This window comes from Macrobrachium rosenbergii, chromosome 5 (assembly GCF_040412425.1).
Source record: "Macrobrachium rosenbergii isolate ZJJX-2024 chromosome 5, ASM4041242v1, whole genome shotgun sequence".
In the NCBI taxonomy this organism is placed as follows: domain Eukaryota; kingdom Metazoa; phylum Arthropoda; class Malacostraca; order Decapoda; family Palaemonidae; genus Macrobrachium; species Macrobrachium rosenbergii.
The window spans coordinates 69,109,153-69,128,325 of record NC_089745.1 but is presented as its reverse complement, the minus strand read 5'-3'; the positions used below and the strand labels follow the sequence as shown (position 1 = coordinate 69,128,325).

Below are 19,173 nucleotides of genomic sequence, written 5' to 3'. Positions count from 1 at the left end.
CATTCTTCCTACAATTATCTTTGGTATTGAAGTCAAAATATAGAAATTTAATATTGTTCTCTGGCTCAAAATTACAGATGTTTTTAAGTACATTTCTCAGCCATTTGAAAACTGGTTCAGTTCTTTTACAAAAATAAAAAAGATGAATAGCACTTTCCTCTATATTACATCCTGAATAGAATTGAATTTCCAAAGGGAAGAGGCATTGCTGAAATTTTGACCTCTCTCTCTCTCTCTCTCTCTCTCTCTCTCTCTCTCTCTCTCTCTCTCTATATATATATATATATATATATATATATATATATATAATATATATTGTATATATATATATATTATATATATATATGTATATGTATATATATGTATATATAATAATAATAATAATAATAATAATAATAAAAGGAGCCCATAAAAACACCAAAAGAGTAGAAAGTTATAGCTATATTTGAGAGACACTGTCTGTCTCCCTCAACAGGCAGGTAATGAATGAAATAAGAGTTGTTGTTGTTGTATTGTATTAAGCCAACTCTTGTGTTGGCACGGGCCTTTCCTTGTTTGGCCCGTAGTAATAAGAGTTACAGAGCAGTGGTATTTATACCAATAAATACCGCTACGTCACTCCTGTTGACAGCTCCTTAATCTTCTTAACCTTTGGCTGGAGGAAGATTTTATCTATCAGATCTGAATCCCAGGCTCCTTTTGAGAAGTTCATCGTATTTCTTTGTTTAATCAGTGCTGATTCTATCATCTGGCTTTTGAACCGACAATTGCTGCTATAAATTATATGTGACATATTCCAGTTTATTTTGGGCTTTTAATTGTTTATGTGGTTAAAAATAGCTGAGCTCTGTTGTCTATACCTTACTGAAAGTTTATGTTGTATTAGTCTTTGGGGGAGTGATTTGCCTGTAAAGTCGATGTAGGATTGGTCACAGTGAAGGCAAGGGATTTCATACACTCCTGTGTCTTTGGGGACTGGCTTTTGTTGGACGTTAATTAGGGATTTGGCTAAGGTGTTTGGGTAGGTAAAAGCAAAAGGGTTAGAGTTTCCAGATGTCTGAGTCAATGTCGTAATCCTGCCCAGGTGTGGGATTTTGATTTTATTGTTGGGCGTCTCTCTGGTCATGTTTTGAAGGGGACGATAGAAAATTAAGTTTGCTTTGTGGATCGCTTTCTCAGTTACATGGTCAGGGTACTTTAAAGATGACAGCTGCTTACGGATTAGTTTAAATACCTTTTCCAGGAATTCTGTGGAGCAAATCCGTAAGGCTCTTAAGAACAAATTGCTGGCTACGCTAATTTTGATAGAAATGTCATGGTAACTAAAATAGTGAATATATGAAAGTGAAAATGTTGGTTTTCCGAATACGGTAAATTTGCATTCTGTCGCGTCTCTTATTATTAAAAAAGGAATTTTGTTATTTATTTCCCATTCAGCTTTGAAGTTCATGCTGGGCAATAATGCATTTAATTTTGAAAGACATTCATGGAAATTGCCCCACCTATCGTCACAAATGTTAGGACATCATCTACATATCTCATCCACAGGATGTCTTTAGGTTCAGTTGCATTTATTATTATAGTTTCTAAGTATTCCATGTATAGATTGGCTAAAACTGGACTTGAAGGGCTGCCCAGGCTGCAACCAAATTTTTGTTTATATTTTATTTGAAGTATTTACACACTGACCACACTGTAAATATGTCTAATACAACGTTTAGTTTGGAGACTGACTATTATGGAAGTAATTGTAACTCACACTTTGTTTATGTCCTTAACAGGAGTTTTATCTATTGGAAGGTCACACAAATTGTCAGGTGGGAGAGGGGAGTGACCCTCGGCCTTCTTACAGTGACAAGTGCAATCCTTCCCTCTGATAACAGTACTCTCCTGACTTATATTGGATTGCGTGATTATTTCATCAGCAGTAGAAGCCGACACACTGTTTTCTGTGCTTGTTTGGAAGTTACTCTTGCACACGCTTCCTTCACCGTCGCATGCAAATGAATGGTTAATTACACCGGTCAAAGTTTTCTTGGTTGCTGGTGTACTACTGTTTTGGGAGTCCTGCAAAGCTTCTTGTGTCTGAGTAGGAATATTCTTTTCTGGAGTTTGGTTATTTTCCAGCGTCGTACTGTCCTGTTGTACTAGACCACTAAGAGAACGAACGAGACCCCTAAGAGTGACTGTGGTCCTGTTTTTAAATATATCAAATTCCTTGGTTTTGGAAAAGCTAGGTTCCAGATCCTTGCTGTCGTACGATGAAGAACTGTTTTTCATCTGGACAAAACTGCAATGGAATCAGATATCATGTTATTTTAGTATGCACCGAAGAAGAGAATTATATATATATATATATATATATATATATATATATATATATATATATATATATATATATATATATATATATATATATATATATATAAATATATTTATATATATGTATATATATATATCTACTGTCTATATATATACATATATATATACATATATATATATATATATATATATATATATATATATATATATATATATATATATATATATATAAATTTCTGACTCACATCAGGATCGAACCCAAGTCTTTCAAATGACAGGCAATACCACTGCCAACTAGCCCATAAGAGTCATAAAAGAAGTTGGAACCTAAGTACAACTGTACCTAAGGCTTTAACTGGACAGGCTAACTGCCTAGCAAACCAGCGTGTTTTCCCCAACTTCCCGACTCAGCAGTGACCCCCAATTGACAGCATTTCATTAGAATTATCCCTTCTGAGTGTTCCACACATGATTGTATGTTAATCATTTCTATGTTAATCATTTCTATGTATATGTATATATATATATATATATATATATATATATATATATATATATATATATATATATATATAATTACTCTGATGCGTGATTTATATATATCTCATAACCACAGAGGTGTAGGCCCTGGCCGATTTCATCATTATTCCTAAACCAATGAGGCAGAACTGATATACAGTGGAAAAAACTTACAAGATAAATGCTAAGTGAACAGTACAAACAACCATACAAACCGCTGGCAACCAACTGTCCACATCCGACAGGCGCTTGGGCGTGGAGCTTTACACTCATTTGCGTGTTAGGTTATGTACTCTGTTTACAAATCTGATTATCGTTTTTTTGTACATATCTACTATCTTCTTTAGAATTTAAACATTTTGAATATTTCCTTTTATATTAATGGATAAAGTTTATTCATGCCTTTACCGATATTCATATTGCTACTAAGGTTTTCTTTTCAAAACTACGCTCAATGAAATTTTTTTTTCAGTGCATTATTAGGATAAACTATCTTTTTTGCCCCTGCCTAGATTAATGTATGATTGTTTTCATTAACCAGTACAAAAATTCCATTGTCCACCTGCGCATGTCTCGCAAGTTTTTTTTATTTTGTTGCATATGCTTTTCCAAAGCTTTTCCAGTTTGAACAGTAGAAAAAGTTATCACAAGAATTACATGGAATTTGTTATACACATCCTTTAATACTGTCGAAACAGCTCTTTGTAAGTACATGTTTCATTGTTTTACTTTTCTTGAGACTACATTATCTAAAAATGCTTAAGTAGAGAGGGACATCTTTCAAATTGTTATTGCAGTCACGATTTTGTAAAATTTTTGCCTGTATTCCTAATGTTATCTATTTTATTATCAATGAATACAGTAATACATGCAAGAAATTGAAATGTGCTGATTGTATTAGACAAGATATTAGAAGTGGCAACAAACAGACTGTTTTTACTTAAAACTGAAATGAAACTTAAAACAAAAAAATCTATTGCTACCTAATAATAATAATTTGGAAGATATTTCCACATTTACTTACAAATTTAAGTGTTACTGTAGCATTTTAAACAATGAAATCATGAAACTTACTTATAAAGAACCCTCCCGACAACATTAAAGGATATGTATGTCAAATTCCACTCAAGTCTTGTGATAACTGAAAAACAATGGGAAAACAGAACGGCATAGAAGATTTGTAAGGTAAACAGTGGAATTTTTGTACTTGTGATTGAAAATAATCACATAATCAAGAGGCAGGGGCAAAGAAGATGGTTTACGCTAATAATGCACTAGAAAGAACCACCACTGAGCCAAGATTTATGAGAGAATGATTTTTGTAAAAATATGGCATGTATAAAATTGATCCATTAATTTCAAAATAAATATGTAAAATGTTTAAATTTTAGGAAGGTAGTAGATATGCACAGAAAAGGGATAATCAGATTTTTAAACAGACTACCTGACCCAAGGGACAAATGAGAATAAGGCTCTACCCCTGGCATCCGTCGGGTGTGGATTTTTGGTTTCCCCTTAGTACTGTATATCGCTGATAATGTCTACCACTCTGTCAGTCCTTCGTTAATTGCTTAGAAATAAAACCAAAACAGGTCTGGTCTCATACCCTGCATGTCTTTCATTTTTCCTGTTGTTATGATATAAATGATATATATATATATATATATATATATATATATATATATATATATATATATATATATATATATATATATATATATATATATAATCAGTTATACAATTTTTGAACTGACTTTTCGGTCCATTTTAAGCACTTACTGTTATTAAATCATTTTAACCACTTATGGTTATTAAATCCTTGTCTATACATGAAATTTTTCACTCCATATTAAGTACTTACCATCAGTGTTAATTCTACTCCTGATAAAACTTTTTTCATCGCTTTCATAATGCGTTGCCAATTAAGTCATTCCAAGAGTTTTAATGTGAGCTGTTGTAAACCTTACTATAGGTGGGTGTTTTTATATTATCGTTTGTTTTTTATCTGGTATTTGAACTGTGTTGTTTTCTATTAATTTTATTGAATTCTAGAGCAATTTTTAAGAGTAATTTTATTCGTTATTTAACAGATTCCCTGATGATGCAATAACGAGTGAGTTATTACGAAATTTGGGAAATAAAGAATTATGCTGAATTTAGAACGTTTCCCTCAGCCACCTTCCCTGCTGAGATGTATATACATATATATATATATATATATATATATATATATATATATATATATATGTGTGTGTGTGTGTGTGTGTGTGTGTGTGTATATATATATATATATATATATATATATATATATATATATATATATATATATATATATATATATGGCAAATGTTCGAAAACTAAACGAAAATTTAAATATAATAATGAATAACGTCAGTTATTCAGTACTTACACAAACATTACTATGATCATGAAGTTAAGGCTGCCAGCAATAAAGAATTGTGCTGATGGGAAGGAGTCGACCGTCCTGTAGTACACTGGTGAATAAATAGCAAAACCCACCATCGGCATGAGGCTATTCATAGCAGACGTGACAGCACTAATTCGACCTGATTAGATGAAGAACAATGAGTCTTACATTCACTTTCTTTATTGGAAAAACCCTAATATCTGTATATCTTCTTAAGGTTTTTTCTTTTCAAACAACATGAATGAAATAACTTATTGTCTTAATCCTAAAAGGATAAAATAAAAAAAAAATTTTGATTTATTTAAAACAACAGACGGCAATGAATATATTCACGCACCTTTTTCATTACTGCCAACCAGCTTCGTAGGCATTGACCCGAAGGCAATGATGCTGGCGTTGGAAATGAGGCCTGCTACAGGTCCCAGCCATAACAAGAAAGACAGCGATTTGTTCATTACTAGACCATAACAAACATATTCGGAAATTATTGATAGGGAACCTGCCAACGCTAATGTTGTGTCTTTGATGTCACATAGTTTTGTTAGTGGAGCAATCAAGAACAGGGAACCTGAAATTGATAATAGTTTTGATAAATGCCATTTTTATCTGAAACCTCAGACAACAGACCTTATTAGAACATATACAGTCGTTTGCCTTCTTCACTGAAACAGAGAAAATAATTAATGATCAGGAGGCAATAAGTACTAACTCTTACCCAGTGCAGTCAGAAGGCTTCTGTATGTAGCCCAGTATCCATAGTCTTTCGCATCCCATTGTAGTGCTTGTCTGACAAACATGTAGATGAAGAATCCTGAAAATACATAACATAGAATCACCATGTTTAGAAGGTAAGACTTAAATAGACTATAGTGAACAAAAGACGATTACAGTTTAGCTTGAATATTTCTCTTTTCAGAATAATGACAAGCAGAAATGTTAATTACCTCTACCAGCTTGACGGATCATGTTAGACCCAATTATGATCAAGAGCACACAACGAGTGTTTCCTTCCCTCTTCTTGAGCGCTGTTTTAAAGGACTCTGCAGCTCTTCTCCAGTTGAAGAAATCTCTGATCATGAGTGAAATGGTAACTTGTTCCTTTGGAGCCTCAATAATCCTACTATTGAGTGATCCCTTGCTTTGGAGTTCCTTTTTGGCAAAGGGTCCATGACTCTCCTTGATGAAAAAAATGACAGAGACCACAACTGAAATGTATGCCAAGAGAACCACTGCCAATGCTACATTATAGGTAGTGTGTTTGATGAGGATCGCTCCAATAAGGTTACCTAGAGGACCACCTAAGTACCACATAGAATTGGCCATGGTGAGACGTGACGTGCGGATTTTCTCAGGACAGATGTCACTAATGTAGCTGGTGGTCGAAGTTAAAAATCCTACGTAACCTCCACCAAGAGATTCTAAGAACGTCACTAGATAGATAATTTCCACAGGCCAAGAAGTTTGCCAGTTGCTGAGCACATACCCCGCAGCATACATCGTGTTGCACACCAAAGTGAGCAAGAGAGGAATCTGGATAAATAAGTAACTGAAACTCAGGAAAATGAAGGGATCCTTTATTTTACTTAATACTTAATATTCTGAATATATATTTATTGTTTATGGTTTCTAAAGCTGATAAAAAATGGAACACAATTATTAAAGGCTTGGTACTAACCTTTCTCCCATATTTATCACTCCATGCCCCCATAAACAGCACGTATATAAGAGCAGTCACAGAAGGAATGATGCTGTTGTAAAAGGAAAATAAAGTGAAATCCTTTTGGACCAACACATTCTCCTTTAGATGATCGGCCAAATTTTCACATACCTGGAAGGAAAATGAAATTGTTTATTTGTAATGTGAACTTTAAAGTGAAAGTAGATATGATATTACAAAGACAAAGAAAAACTTATGAATCCACGAATTTATAATATCTTGAAGTTTAATCCTGTTACACTTACTTTGGCTGAAAAACCGAGGTTGACGGAACATATCTTATTCATCTGAACGTTTTCGGCAAAGAGCCGCATTGCCTGGTTGCAAGCACCAATAATGAGCATGACAGGCTCAACCGAAGTGCTTTTGAGTGCATTCAGAAGCTGTGCCATCCTGTCCTCTGTTGAAGGGCCTTACTGACAGCTGTGATCTGCTGGATTTGAAAAGTCAAGATTTTATTATGTGTATAACGTATTTTTGCTACACTGCTCTCCTCACTCATTCCATGCATAGTTCCCCCGAGGCGTATCTCCTGGGGAGTCTGTGAAATCCATCATTTCTTTGTTCAAAACAAACATTAATTAGCCTGTGCAAAGGATCCAGGTTGTGCTATTAATGTTGGTGGTAGTGTGAGCAATCCCAAAAGGGTCCTAATTTTGTTGGAAAAGTTAAAGAGCTTTATATGACTGAAATAAAATAGAACTATCTATAACTAAAATTGATAGAAAATTGAAAAAGAAAGAGTCGTCAATTCACACAGTCTACAGGAAGTCATGAAAGCATTCATGAAAAGTTTGCTGCTTTGCCCGTGAGGTCAAAAGTGAATTCCACAATGTGGGGTAAAGTGTTAGTAAAAACTGGGAATGCATTAAGCATGTGAACAGAGGACATGACAAGAAGAGTGTCACTATCGACAGAAACATTTTATGGCAGAGCTCCTTGTTGTGTAAGCAATTCAGCCAGTAAAGGATGCGTACATTGATGTAAGCATTAAAATTACAGGAAAAGCTTCCTCTACCAATAAAGAGGCTACCAACACATTTCCAACAGAACTCAAAAACATAATCAATGACAGAGGCTACAGTCTCAGGCAGGTTTTCAACTATGATAGAACTGGACTTTTCTGGAAGAAAATGCCTAGCAGCACCTATATCCACCAAAGTGCAAAGCAGACTCAAAGCTTTAAAGCATGGAAGGAAAAGGTGATTCTGGTGCCATGTAGCAATGCGGTTGGCCACATGATGCAGCCTAGAGTTGTTTACCGTGTGAAAAATCCATGTCATCTACAGAAAAAATACAAGAGGCTTCTTGCTGTTTATTGGCAACACAATAGCAAGGCATGGCTCACTGCAATACTTTTTACTTAGTGGTTCCATGAATGTTTCATTCCTGAATGAAAGAGAATGAAGACTTTCCTTTTAAAGTTCTTTTGATAATAGATGTGCAGGTCATATTTTTTGCCTCCCAACACAACAGTGCTTCTCCAGCCAATGGATGAAGGCATCATTCACTCTATCGAGGCTGCTGGCACTTAGTAGGTCTTTGACATGATCCACTCAGCTACTAGTGCCAACCCTGATGTGAATGCATGGATTTATAGAAAACACTATCCACTGCAACTTCACTAATGTTTTTATGAGCAGTAATGGGTGATTTGAAACCATAAATGCTGAATGCTTACAGGAAGAATTTGTGGAGTGAGGCTGAGAATGATTTCAAGTCTTCCTGGTTATTGACAGCAAGGTGCAGAGGATCAATTTGGCAAGACAAGTTAGTGATGATGGAATGGGGGACATGATTAATGATGCTGCCAAGCAACTCGAAGAGGATGTCATGCTAGCAAATGAGGAGCTGGAAGGTCTAATCAAGTCATTTGCATCAGATAATGAAGACGAATTGGAAAATGAAGCTGAATCCCTGAAGTGGACACTGGAGAAGATGAGCGAAGTGTTCAGCTTATTTCAGACAGCTAAATATGCAATTAAGGATTACAATTCTTCCATGGAATGGAGAATGAAAGTCATGGTATCTGAGGCAATATTACTGCTGCAAAAGCTGTATGATGAACTCAAAACGCAAAGGAAACAACTGCCAATGATGATGTTCTTCCAGAGGAAAGATATGAAAAGTGTCTGCTGTTGACAATCCTGAGCCTTTGACTTTATCATCTCCTGATGTCAAGTAGCTGTTACACCATCCTCTGCCTTCAAGTCTCCTCTGCCTCCTCCTAGCTCTGAGGATGACCTTCATAGCCCTTCTGCCATTTCGTCAGAGATTAGAAACTCAAATTCAAATATACGGTATATAAACATATGTAATTTTTGTAAATATTATATGACACACACACACACACACACACACATATATATATATATATATATATATATATATATATATATATATATATATATATATATATATATATATAATTTCATGATGTTGCCTTGTAATACGTATATCCTCCTATAATTTTGACATATTTACTTTTTTCATGTGTTATGTTCAATGATAATGATCGTTGAAGTGTCGTATTTAGTTTGGCATCAGATCTCAAAAGAACTTAGTTACTTGATAGCGTAATTTAGAATTGTTATTATAATTTTAATAGTAACGTAATTTAGAACGAATATCTTTCTTGGTAAAAGCGTAGTATGTGAACATGTGTGTGTGTCCACCAGGGCTTGTTTCATTTCAATTGTCATCAGTTGAGATAAGAGGGAACGCTTTGTTTTGGGTTAGCGATGACAGGTTTGCAAAACAAACGCCGATTCGTCCCATACGGGCTCAAGACGAGTGATTTCACGTTGTTGCATGTTCGAGTCACGTATGCCACTTGGAGAGAAAGAATACATGTCCTGATCAATTACGTCATGTTTTGTAAGATTGCATTCAAAACGTTTTGCTGGGATGACGTAACTTTCCTTCTAGAAGCTTCTCTCCATTGTATCTCGCACCCAAAACGCTTTAATGACGTCACCTCCCTGCTTCTAGAACTTTTGTATCTCACCCAAAATGCTTTAATGACATCACGTAATTGTTTCACTGTTACTGGAATCCTAAAATTTGTTTCATTCTGATTTCTGAGACCAGTGAAGTTGCTTCTCTCTCTCTCTCATTCCTAATTAGGAAGAGATTACTTTTAACGTAATTTTTTGTGGTCACTTTTAACATTAACTTTTGAGATCTGAATTTAGCAAAGTTATTTAGTTCATAACGGCGCCTGGTAAAAAAGTGTGTATTGTGTAACGCAGCTGTAGCAAGTGATTTACAGAGGTTTTCACAAGTTGTGTAAGGTAACGTGAAATTTTACTTATTGATACCATGGTATGATAAGTTAGGAAGTTGTGGTATGATAAGTTAGGAAATTTTGAACAAGTGAAATCATTATTGATAAATCTTATGTGTATTTTTGTGTGTTTTTCTATTTACAATTTCTTTATATTTTCACATTTTTTATGTTTGTGATGTAACATTTATTTACATAGCATTGTAAATATTTCTTGGTAATTTAACATTGCATACTTAATTTAACATTGCATACTTAATTTCATTTATTGAGATTTTCTTTTTAAATCTTGAGTAATTCTTGATAGTTTAAATTTTGCTTGATTAATTTAAATTCCTGATAAAGTTTTTGTGAATTAGTTTTGTTTCATAATTTAATTCAAGAATTCATTAAGTTTTGTGTTATTTTCAACTAACAGTAAATTTTTCAGAGTGTGAATTCTAATTAATTGTGAATTCTAATTATAAACTTTGAATTTGAAAATAAATTTTGTATTTAACATTTTTAGAAAAACAGTGTTTCATTTATTGACCATCAGTGAATAGGATTGATTGTGTGTGCATAAGGCAAAGTGATAAACATGTTTTGTTCTTTTAGTTTTGCTAAAGTGAATTAAGACCAGGGGAAACAGTTAGAGTTTTTGATGGAGTGATGCCCTTTTACTCTAGAAGATTTCTAGTTTAATTTTTGATACCTCACACATATTCTGATGAACTTAGTTTGATTTTTCAAGTAAATAAGTTTTTTCTTAAGGATCACTGTTACCTTTTAGAGTATTCAGTCGTAACAATTAATGTTATGAGAGTTCAGGTACCTGGCTGAAGTGAGGTATATTTTTGAATCTTGAGATTAGTTGTGTAATAACCAGGTACTTGATACGCATCGTGACAATATATATATATATATATATATATATATATATATATATATATATATATATATATATATATATATATATATATATTGTCACGATGCGTATCAAGTACCTGGTTATTACACAACTAATCTCAAAATTCAAAAATATACCTCACTTCAGCCAGATACCTGAACTCTCATAACATTAATTATTACGACTGAGTGCTCTAAAGGTAACAGTGATCCCTTAAGAAAAACTTATTACTTGAAAAAAATCAAACTAAGTCTATCAGAATATGTGTGAGGTATCAAAAATTAAACTAGAAATATTCTAGAGTAGAAGGGCATCACTCCATCAAAAAAAGTCTAACTTTCCTGGTCTTAATTCACTTTAGCAAAACTAAAAGAACAAAACATGTTTATCACTTTGCCTTATGCACACATAATCAATCCTATTCCCTGATGATCAATAAATGGAACACTGTTTTTCTAAAAATATTAAATACAAAATTTTATTTTTAAATTCAAAGTTTATAATTAGAATTCACAATCTGAAAAATTTTATTATTACTTGAAAATATCACAACACTTAATTAATTCTTGAAATAAATTATGAAACAAAACTAATTCACAAAAGTTTTATAAGGAATTTAAATTAATCAAGCAAAATTTAAACTATCAAGAATTACTCAAGATTTGAAAAGAAAATCTCAACAAATGAAATATTAAATCAAGTATGCAATGTTAAATTACCAAGAAATATTTAAAATGCTACGTAAATAAATGTTACATCACAAACATAAAAATGTGAAAATATAAAGAGATTGTAAATAGAAAAACACACAAAAATACACACAAGATTTATCAATAATGATTTCACTCGGTCAAAATTTCCTAACTTATCATACCATGGTATTAATAAGTAAAATTCACGTTACCTTACACAAACTTGTGAAAACCTCTGTAAATCATTTGCTGCAGCTGCGTTACCACAAAACACACTTTTTTACCATGTGCCATTACAAACTAAATAACTTTACTAAATTCAGATCTCAAAAGTTAATGCTAATACGTGACCACAAAACACTATGTTAAAAGTAATCTCTTTCTAAGAACGCGAGAGAGAGGGAACCAAATCAACTGGTCTCAGAAATCAGAATGAAACAAATTTTAGAATTCCAGTAATACGTGAAACAATTACATGATGTCAATAAAGCATTTTGGGTGCGAGATACAAAGGTTCTAGAAGCAGGGAGGTGACGTCATTAAAGCATTTTGGGTGCGAGATACAATGGAGAAGCTTCTAGAAGGAAAATGACGTCATCCCAGCAAAACGTTTTGAACGCAATCTTACAAAACATGGCGTAACTGATCAAGACACGTATTTTTTCAAAGTGGCATACGTGACTCGAACAATGCATGTAACAACATGAAATCACTCGTCTTGAGCTCGTATGGGACGAATTGGCATTTGTTATCCCAACCTGTCATCACGACCCAAAACAAAGCGTTCTCTCTTATCTCAACTGATGACAATTGAAATGATACAAGTCTCTGCTGGACACACACATGTTCATATACTACGCTTTTACCAAGAAAGATATTATTCTAAACTACGTTACTATTAAAACTGTATTAACAATTCTAAATTACGCTATCAAGTTATTTATTCATTAGTTCTTTTGAGATCTGATGCCAAATTAAATATGACACTTCAACAACCATTATCATTACACATAACACATGATAAAAAAAGTAAATATGTCAAAATTATAGGAGGATATATGTATTACAAGGAAACATCATGAAATTCCTCCCCCCAGAAGATTACTTATCCCAGGTTTGAATCCAACGATTCACAACGGGATAAATAATCAGCTGTGACATTATCTTTTCCTGAAATGTGTTTAACTCTTACATTATACGGTTGCAGGCATAAAGACCACCTGGTCAGTCTCATATTATTATTTTTCATCTTATTGATGAATGAGATTGGGTTGTGATCCGACAACACTAAAATTTCTTCATTCCTAGGTCGGTTCACATACACTTCAAACTTTTTCAATGCTGTGATTAATGCTAATGTTTCTTTTTCGATTGCTGAGTAAGTTTTCTGGTGCTTTTCAACTTTGAAGACATGAAACATACTGGATGGAAGATTCTGTTGTCATCTTCTTGAAGTAGAACAGCTCAATTCCACAGACGGATGCATCAACTTGTATCACAAACTTTTACTGAAGTCTGGAGCTTGAAGCACTGGTCTTGAAGTTAATATGGCTCTAACCTTCTCAAATGATTCTTGACATTCTGGAGTCCAAACAAACTTTCTTTTAGGACTGGTTAAGTCAGTTAAGGGAATTGCTATGGCTGAGAAATTTGGACAGAATTGGCGATAAAATCCAGCCATGCCCAAAAATCTTTGTAGCTGTTTCCTTGTAGCAGGAGGGGGTAGCCTTAGGATACCTTCTGCCCTCAATAGGAGCGTTTTTAGCCCTTTCCAACTTCAAATCCTAGATACTGTACAGTTGCTTTTCCAAACTCACTTTTTTGTAAATTGATTGTTAGTCCTGCTTCCCGAAGTTTCTTAAACACTTTCCTTAATACCTTCAGATGTTCTTCCCATGTATTAGAATAAATCACAATGTCATCAAGGTATACACCCACTCCTTCTATTGATCCTAGTAGTTGATCCATCACTCGCTGGAATGTTGTAGGTGCATTCATTAGACCAAACGGCAAAACAGTGTATTGATACAGTCCAAAAGGAGTAATGAAAGCTGACAGCAACTTAGCATTCTCATCTAAGGGAATTTGATAATATCCTTTCAACAAGTCTATCTTGGAAACAAATTTGGCTTGCTCAATATTATCAAGTAATTGGTCAATAAGAGGCAAGGGATAATTGTCAGCCACACTGATGGAATTCAGTTTCCTATAATCAGTACACATCCTAAATGAGCCATCTGGTTTCTTCACTAACACAAGGAGAACTATAATGACTTGAACTGGGTTCTGCTAATCCATGCTGCAACAAATATTCAACTTCTTTCTTCAAAACATCTCGATGAAAAGGTGATAAGCAATAAGCTCTCATTTTAAAAGGTTTTCCATCTTCTCTGATCTTTATCTCATGCTTTGTCAGATTGGTACACCTAGGTACATCTGCAAAAATTTCAGGGAAACTTTGAATCACTTCACTTAATTCACTACTTTGCTCAACACCCAGATGTTTTAATTTATCTTCCAAATTTTCTAATGTTGAAGAATTGTTCATCTTGTTTTCAGCTCCCAATTCGTAGACATCATCGTCCTCTGTAGATGAAGTTGTCTGTGTTATTGACACTGTTTCAGTTTTGGTCTCTGAGAAGTAAGGTTTCAAAAGATTCACATGTATGTTCCTCTGTCGTTTTCTTCTTCCTGGTGTTTCAATCACATAAGTTCGATCACTTAACTTCTCTATTATCCTATAAGGACCTTGAAACTTATTAGTAAGGGGAAATCTCTTCACTGGTAAGAACACTAGAACTTGCTGTCCAATACTAAAATTTCGTAGCTTAGTCTTAGTATCATATTTTCTTTTCATTTTCTCTTGACTTATTTTCAAATTTTCTAAACAGAATTTTCTAATTTCTCTTAACCTTTTCCTCAAGTTCTTCACATATTCTCCTTGGATTTCCTCTTGATTTTCTTCCCAATTCTCTGCAAGAATCTTCAATGGACCTCTGATGTCTCGACCAAAAATCATTTCATTTGGTGAACATCCCATGCTTTCTTGATAAGCATTCCTAACTTCAAATAACATTAAAGGTAAACCAGTATCCCATTCTCTTCCTGATTCATTACAATACTTGGTTAACATACTTTTCAATGTCTGGTGGAACCTTTCCAAGGCTCCTTGAGTCTCTGGATGATAAGCAGTTGATAACTTGTTTTACTCCTAACAAGTTCATCACATCCTGGAATAATTTTGAAGTAAAGTTCGTTCCTCTATCACTTTGCACAATTTCTGGTATTCCAAACTTGGAGAAAAACTCCACCAACTTCTCAGCAATTACCTTTGCACTTATTCTTCTTACAGGAATCGCCTCGGGATACCTAAACTTGACACATTAATGTTAACAGATATTCATTTCCTTTCTTTGTTTTCGGAAGTGGCCCAGCCACATCTATGATTACCTTGCTAAAGGGTTCTCCTCTAACTTCTATGGGACGTAGGGGTGCTTTCTGAATGGTTTCATTCGGTTTTCCAGCTATCTGGCATGTGTGACACACTCTGCAAAATTTGCTAACATCCTTGTGAAGTCCAGGCCAGAAAAAATACTTCATAATCTTCTCAAAAGTCTTCCTGATTCCCATATGTCCAGACTCGTGCACTACTGCTACAACTTGTTTCCTCAATGGATATGGAATCAAAATTTGATGATATTCACCCCATTCAGTATTTCCTGGTATATCTGCAGGTCGATGCTTCCTCATTAGCAATCCTTCCTTTAGATAATAACAGGTGGAGGTTTGTTGCATCTCTTCTTGATCAACAACTCTGAAGAACAGATCAGCCAACGTTGTATCCCTTTTCTGCAATTTCATTAGCTTCTCTCTTGTCACTTGACCAACTTCAAGGCCTGAACTCTCCATATCTGCTAACTCTGCCTCTGTAGTTTCACTACTATCTTCAGGAACACTTTGACTACTTGGAGTCTCTTTAATAACAACAGGATCCTGCTCTTCTTGGGAAATCTCTTCATTACTAACACTAGGGAAACTTCACTTTCCTGGAACAGTTCTTCTAATCTTAAAGATCCTTCACTTGATCCTTCTGGTGCAGGTAAATCCTCAGTATCTTCACTTGCAGACATAGTTCTCTTCATACTCCTGGTAGTTACACAACTTGGAAACAGGTGGGGGTTTTTCTTCTCTAAATCTACAGTAGGACTAACCCTTAACGGTTTGTCTGTCAGTATAGGACAAGGAACAAATGGTACACCACCAACATCATTACCCAGTAAAACATGTACACCTTCAACAGCTAGTGAGTCCTTTACAGCAAAATCAACATTTCCTATCACCAATTCACAGGACAAATGCAAGTGGCATATAGGAGTTACCTCTTCTCCTCCTATACCCTTCAAAATAACTGAATCTCCGGCGAGATTCTTCTCCAACTGTGGGTGAGCACCACGAACTACCACACTATGGTTACTCCCCGTATCACGTAATACTTTGACTGGTACCTGCACACTTCCTCCTTGAGTTGTCAGCATACCTTCATAGATATATGGCTTAAAAGCCTCCACGCTGCTCAGCCACTCACTGCTTGAAGTTACATTTCCACTGGTTGCTAAACACTCTGCTTGTTTAGTCTCAGTCTTCCCCACACTGCTCTTCGTAGTTTGCTCCACCTGGTTATCTTTAACCACTTGACCAACTGGTTTGGTCTGCTGTTGTGTCTGATAACAATCTCGACTGTAGTGTCCTACTCTTCCACACTTGTAGCAGACAACATTAGTCTTCTGTATCTGTCTTGAAAACAGACTGGATGATGAGGATTTAACATTCAATTGTTGAGGGGTGTTACCTGGCTTTGTACTGGCATAGCCACTAGAAGGATTTCCAGTTGTAATGTTCCTGAAATTTGGATGAGACCTGAAACCTGTGCGTTGATGGTTCTGGTACTTGACATTATAAATTCTTTTGCTGGAAATTATGTTAAAGTCTTCACTCAATGTAGCAGCTTTGTCAAGTTTCTTAACCTCTCTCTCTCTTAAATAGTCTCTTATGTGTTCAGGAATTCCTCTAAGATATTGTTCTAGGACTACTAACTCCTCAAGTTCGTCCATAGATTTAACTTTAGCAGCCCCCAACCATCGTTTAAAACATCTTACTTTGCAGGCATAATCCAAGAAAGTTATCTTGTCATCCTTTCTCAAAGATCTGAATCTTTCATTATAATATTCAGGGGTCATCTGGTAAACTTGTAGCACACTGTGTTTAAGTAGCTTGTACTCTTTACACTGATCAGCTGATGAGGCTAAATAGGCACTTCTTCCTTAACCAATGAGAACACCCTGTAACAAGACCGACCACTTATCATCTGGCCATCCCATACCTGAAGCCACTTTTTCAAAGTGATCAAAAAAACTCATCGGGAGCTTCCTCTGTAAACTTTGGAATTAACTTCTGCACTCTTACTATATCAAATAAAGGGTCTGAATCACCTTGAGTAGGGTTAAACGGTGCTACAGGTAATGTGGATCGAGCTTTTATTAACTCCATCTCCCTTTCATGTCTTGCTCTTTCTCTTTCCTCTTTTGCTCTTTCTCTTTCTTCTTCTGCTGCTTTTTCTTCTTCTCTTTCCTTTCTTTCTCTTTTCTCTCTATCTTCTCTTTCTCTTTCTGCCTGCATTTTCTCTCTTTCAGCCTGTATCCTCAGCTTAATCAAATTTTCTTCTGCTTCTATACGTCTTAGTTCTGCTTCTGCATCACTTTTCTCTTTCTTTTGCTCATGTTTATCTGTAAGTTCTGCCTCAGCTGCATTCAACAACTCTTGTGCATCTCCCAACTCTTCATCTGTTTTACAGAGTCCATCAACGCTTGGATTGCAATATATTTGATTTGTGCCTTAATCATACCACTAGACACATTACCCCCACATGCCACTGCTAAAGCAATCCACTGTGCCTTAGGTTGGATTCAGATAACTCTTGGATGGAAGGAGTTGCTAAAAACTTCCGAACATTGAACAGAGCCATTTTCTCTAAGTTACTCAACTAAATAATTCACAATACAAAGCAAAAAATAACTATGTGGTCACTCCTATCAAAATATATCCCTAACACCACCAGTATAAACCATAAACCAGAGTGATATTTTGTTTTGTTCCAGGGTCTCTGGGCACCAAACAATATAATGTCACGATGCGTATCAAGTACCTGGTTATTACACAACTAATCTCAAAATTCAAAAATATACCTCACTTCAGCCAGATACCTGAACTCTCATAACATTAATTATTACGACTGAGTACTCTAAAGGTAACAGTGATCCCTTAAGAAAAAACTTAATACTTGAAAAAATCAAACTAAGTCTATCAGAACATGTGTGAGGTATCAAAAATTAAACTAGAAATATTCTAGAGTAGAAGGGCATCACTCCACCAAAAAACTCTAACTTTCCCTGGTCTTAATTCACTTTAGTAAAACTAAAAGAACAAAACATGTTCATCACTTTGCCTTATGCACACAAAATCAATCCTATTCACTGGTGATCAATAAATGAAACACTGTTTTTCTAAAAACATTAAATACAAAATTTTATTTTTAGATTCAAAGTTTATAGAATTCACAATCTGAAAAATTTATTATTACTTGAAAATAACACAACACTTAATTAATTCTTGAATTAAATTATGAAACAAAACTAATCCACAAAAATTTTATAAGGAATTTAAATTAATCAAGCAAAATTTAAACTATCAAGAATTACTCAAGATTTGAAAAGAAAATCTCAACAAATGAAATATTAAATCAAGTATGCAATGTTAAATTACCAAGAAATATTTAAAATGCTACGTAAATAAATGTTACATCACAAACATAAAAAATGTGAAAATATAAAGAGATTGTAAATAGAAAAACACACAAAAATACATACAAGATTTATCAATAATGATTTCACTCGGTCAAAATTTCCTAACTTATCATACCATGGTATTAATAAGTAAAATTCACGTTACCTTACACAAACTTGTGAAAACCTCTGTAAATCATTTGCTGCAGCTGCGTTACCACAAAACACACTTTTTACCATGTGCCATTACAAACTAAATAACTTTACTAAATTCAGATCTCAAAAGTTAATGCTAATACGTGACCACAAAACACTATGTTAAAAGTAATCTCTTTCTAAGAACGCGAGAGAGAGAGAGGGAACCAAATCAACTGGTCTCAGAAATCAGAATGAAACAAATTTTAGAATTCCAGTAATACGTGAAACAATTACATGATGTCAATAAAGCATTTTGGGTGCGAGATACAAAGGTTCTAGAAGC

At 34.5% G+C, this 19,173-nt stretch overlaps 1 protein-coding gene across 2 annotated transcripts in view; it reads right to left on the bottom strand.

The window, feature by feature from the left end:
- Positions 1–426: 426 nt before the first annotated feature.
- LOC136838885 (lysosomal proton-coupled steroid conjugate and bile acid symporter SLC46A3-like) overlaps positions 427–19,173 on the bottom strand; it is a 59,809-nt gene continuing 41,062 nt past the window's right edge. Inside the window, exons 2-8 of one of the 2 annotated variants that reach the window (XM_067104575.1) lie at positions 7,232–7,419; positions 6,945–7,097; positions 6,214–6,799; positions 5,985–6,080; positions 5,607–5,837; positions 5,252–5,408; positions 427–2,290 (exon numbers count right to left, since the gene is read on the bottom strand). In XM_067104575.1, coding sequence (XP_066960676.1) covers positions 1,756–2,290; positions 5,252–5,408; positions 5,607–5,837; positions 5,985–6,080; positions 6,214–6,799; positions 6,945–7,097; positions 7,232–7,378 — 1,905 coding nt within the window. In that variant the 5' untranslated portion in view covers positions 7,379–7,419 and the 3' untranslated portion in view covers positions 427–1,755. Of the gene's footprint in view, positions 2,291–5,251; positions 5,409–5,606; positions 5,838–5,984; positions 6,081–6,213; positions 6,800–6,944; positions 7,098–7,231; positions 9,272–19,173 lie in introns of those variants that run through there. The other variant, XM_067104576.1, reaches the window with a different exon arrangement.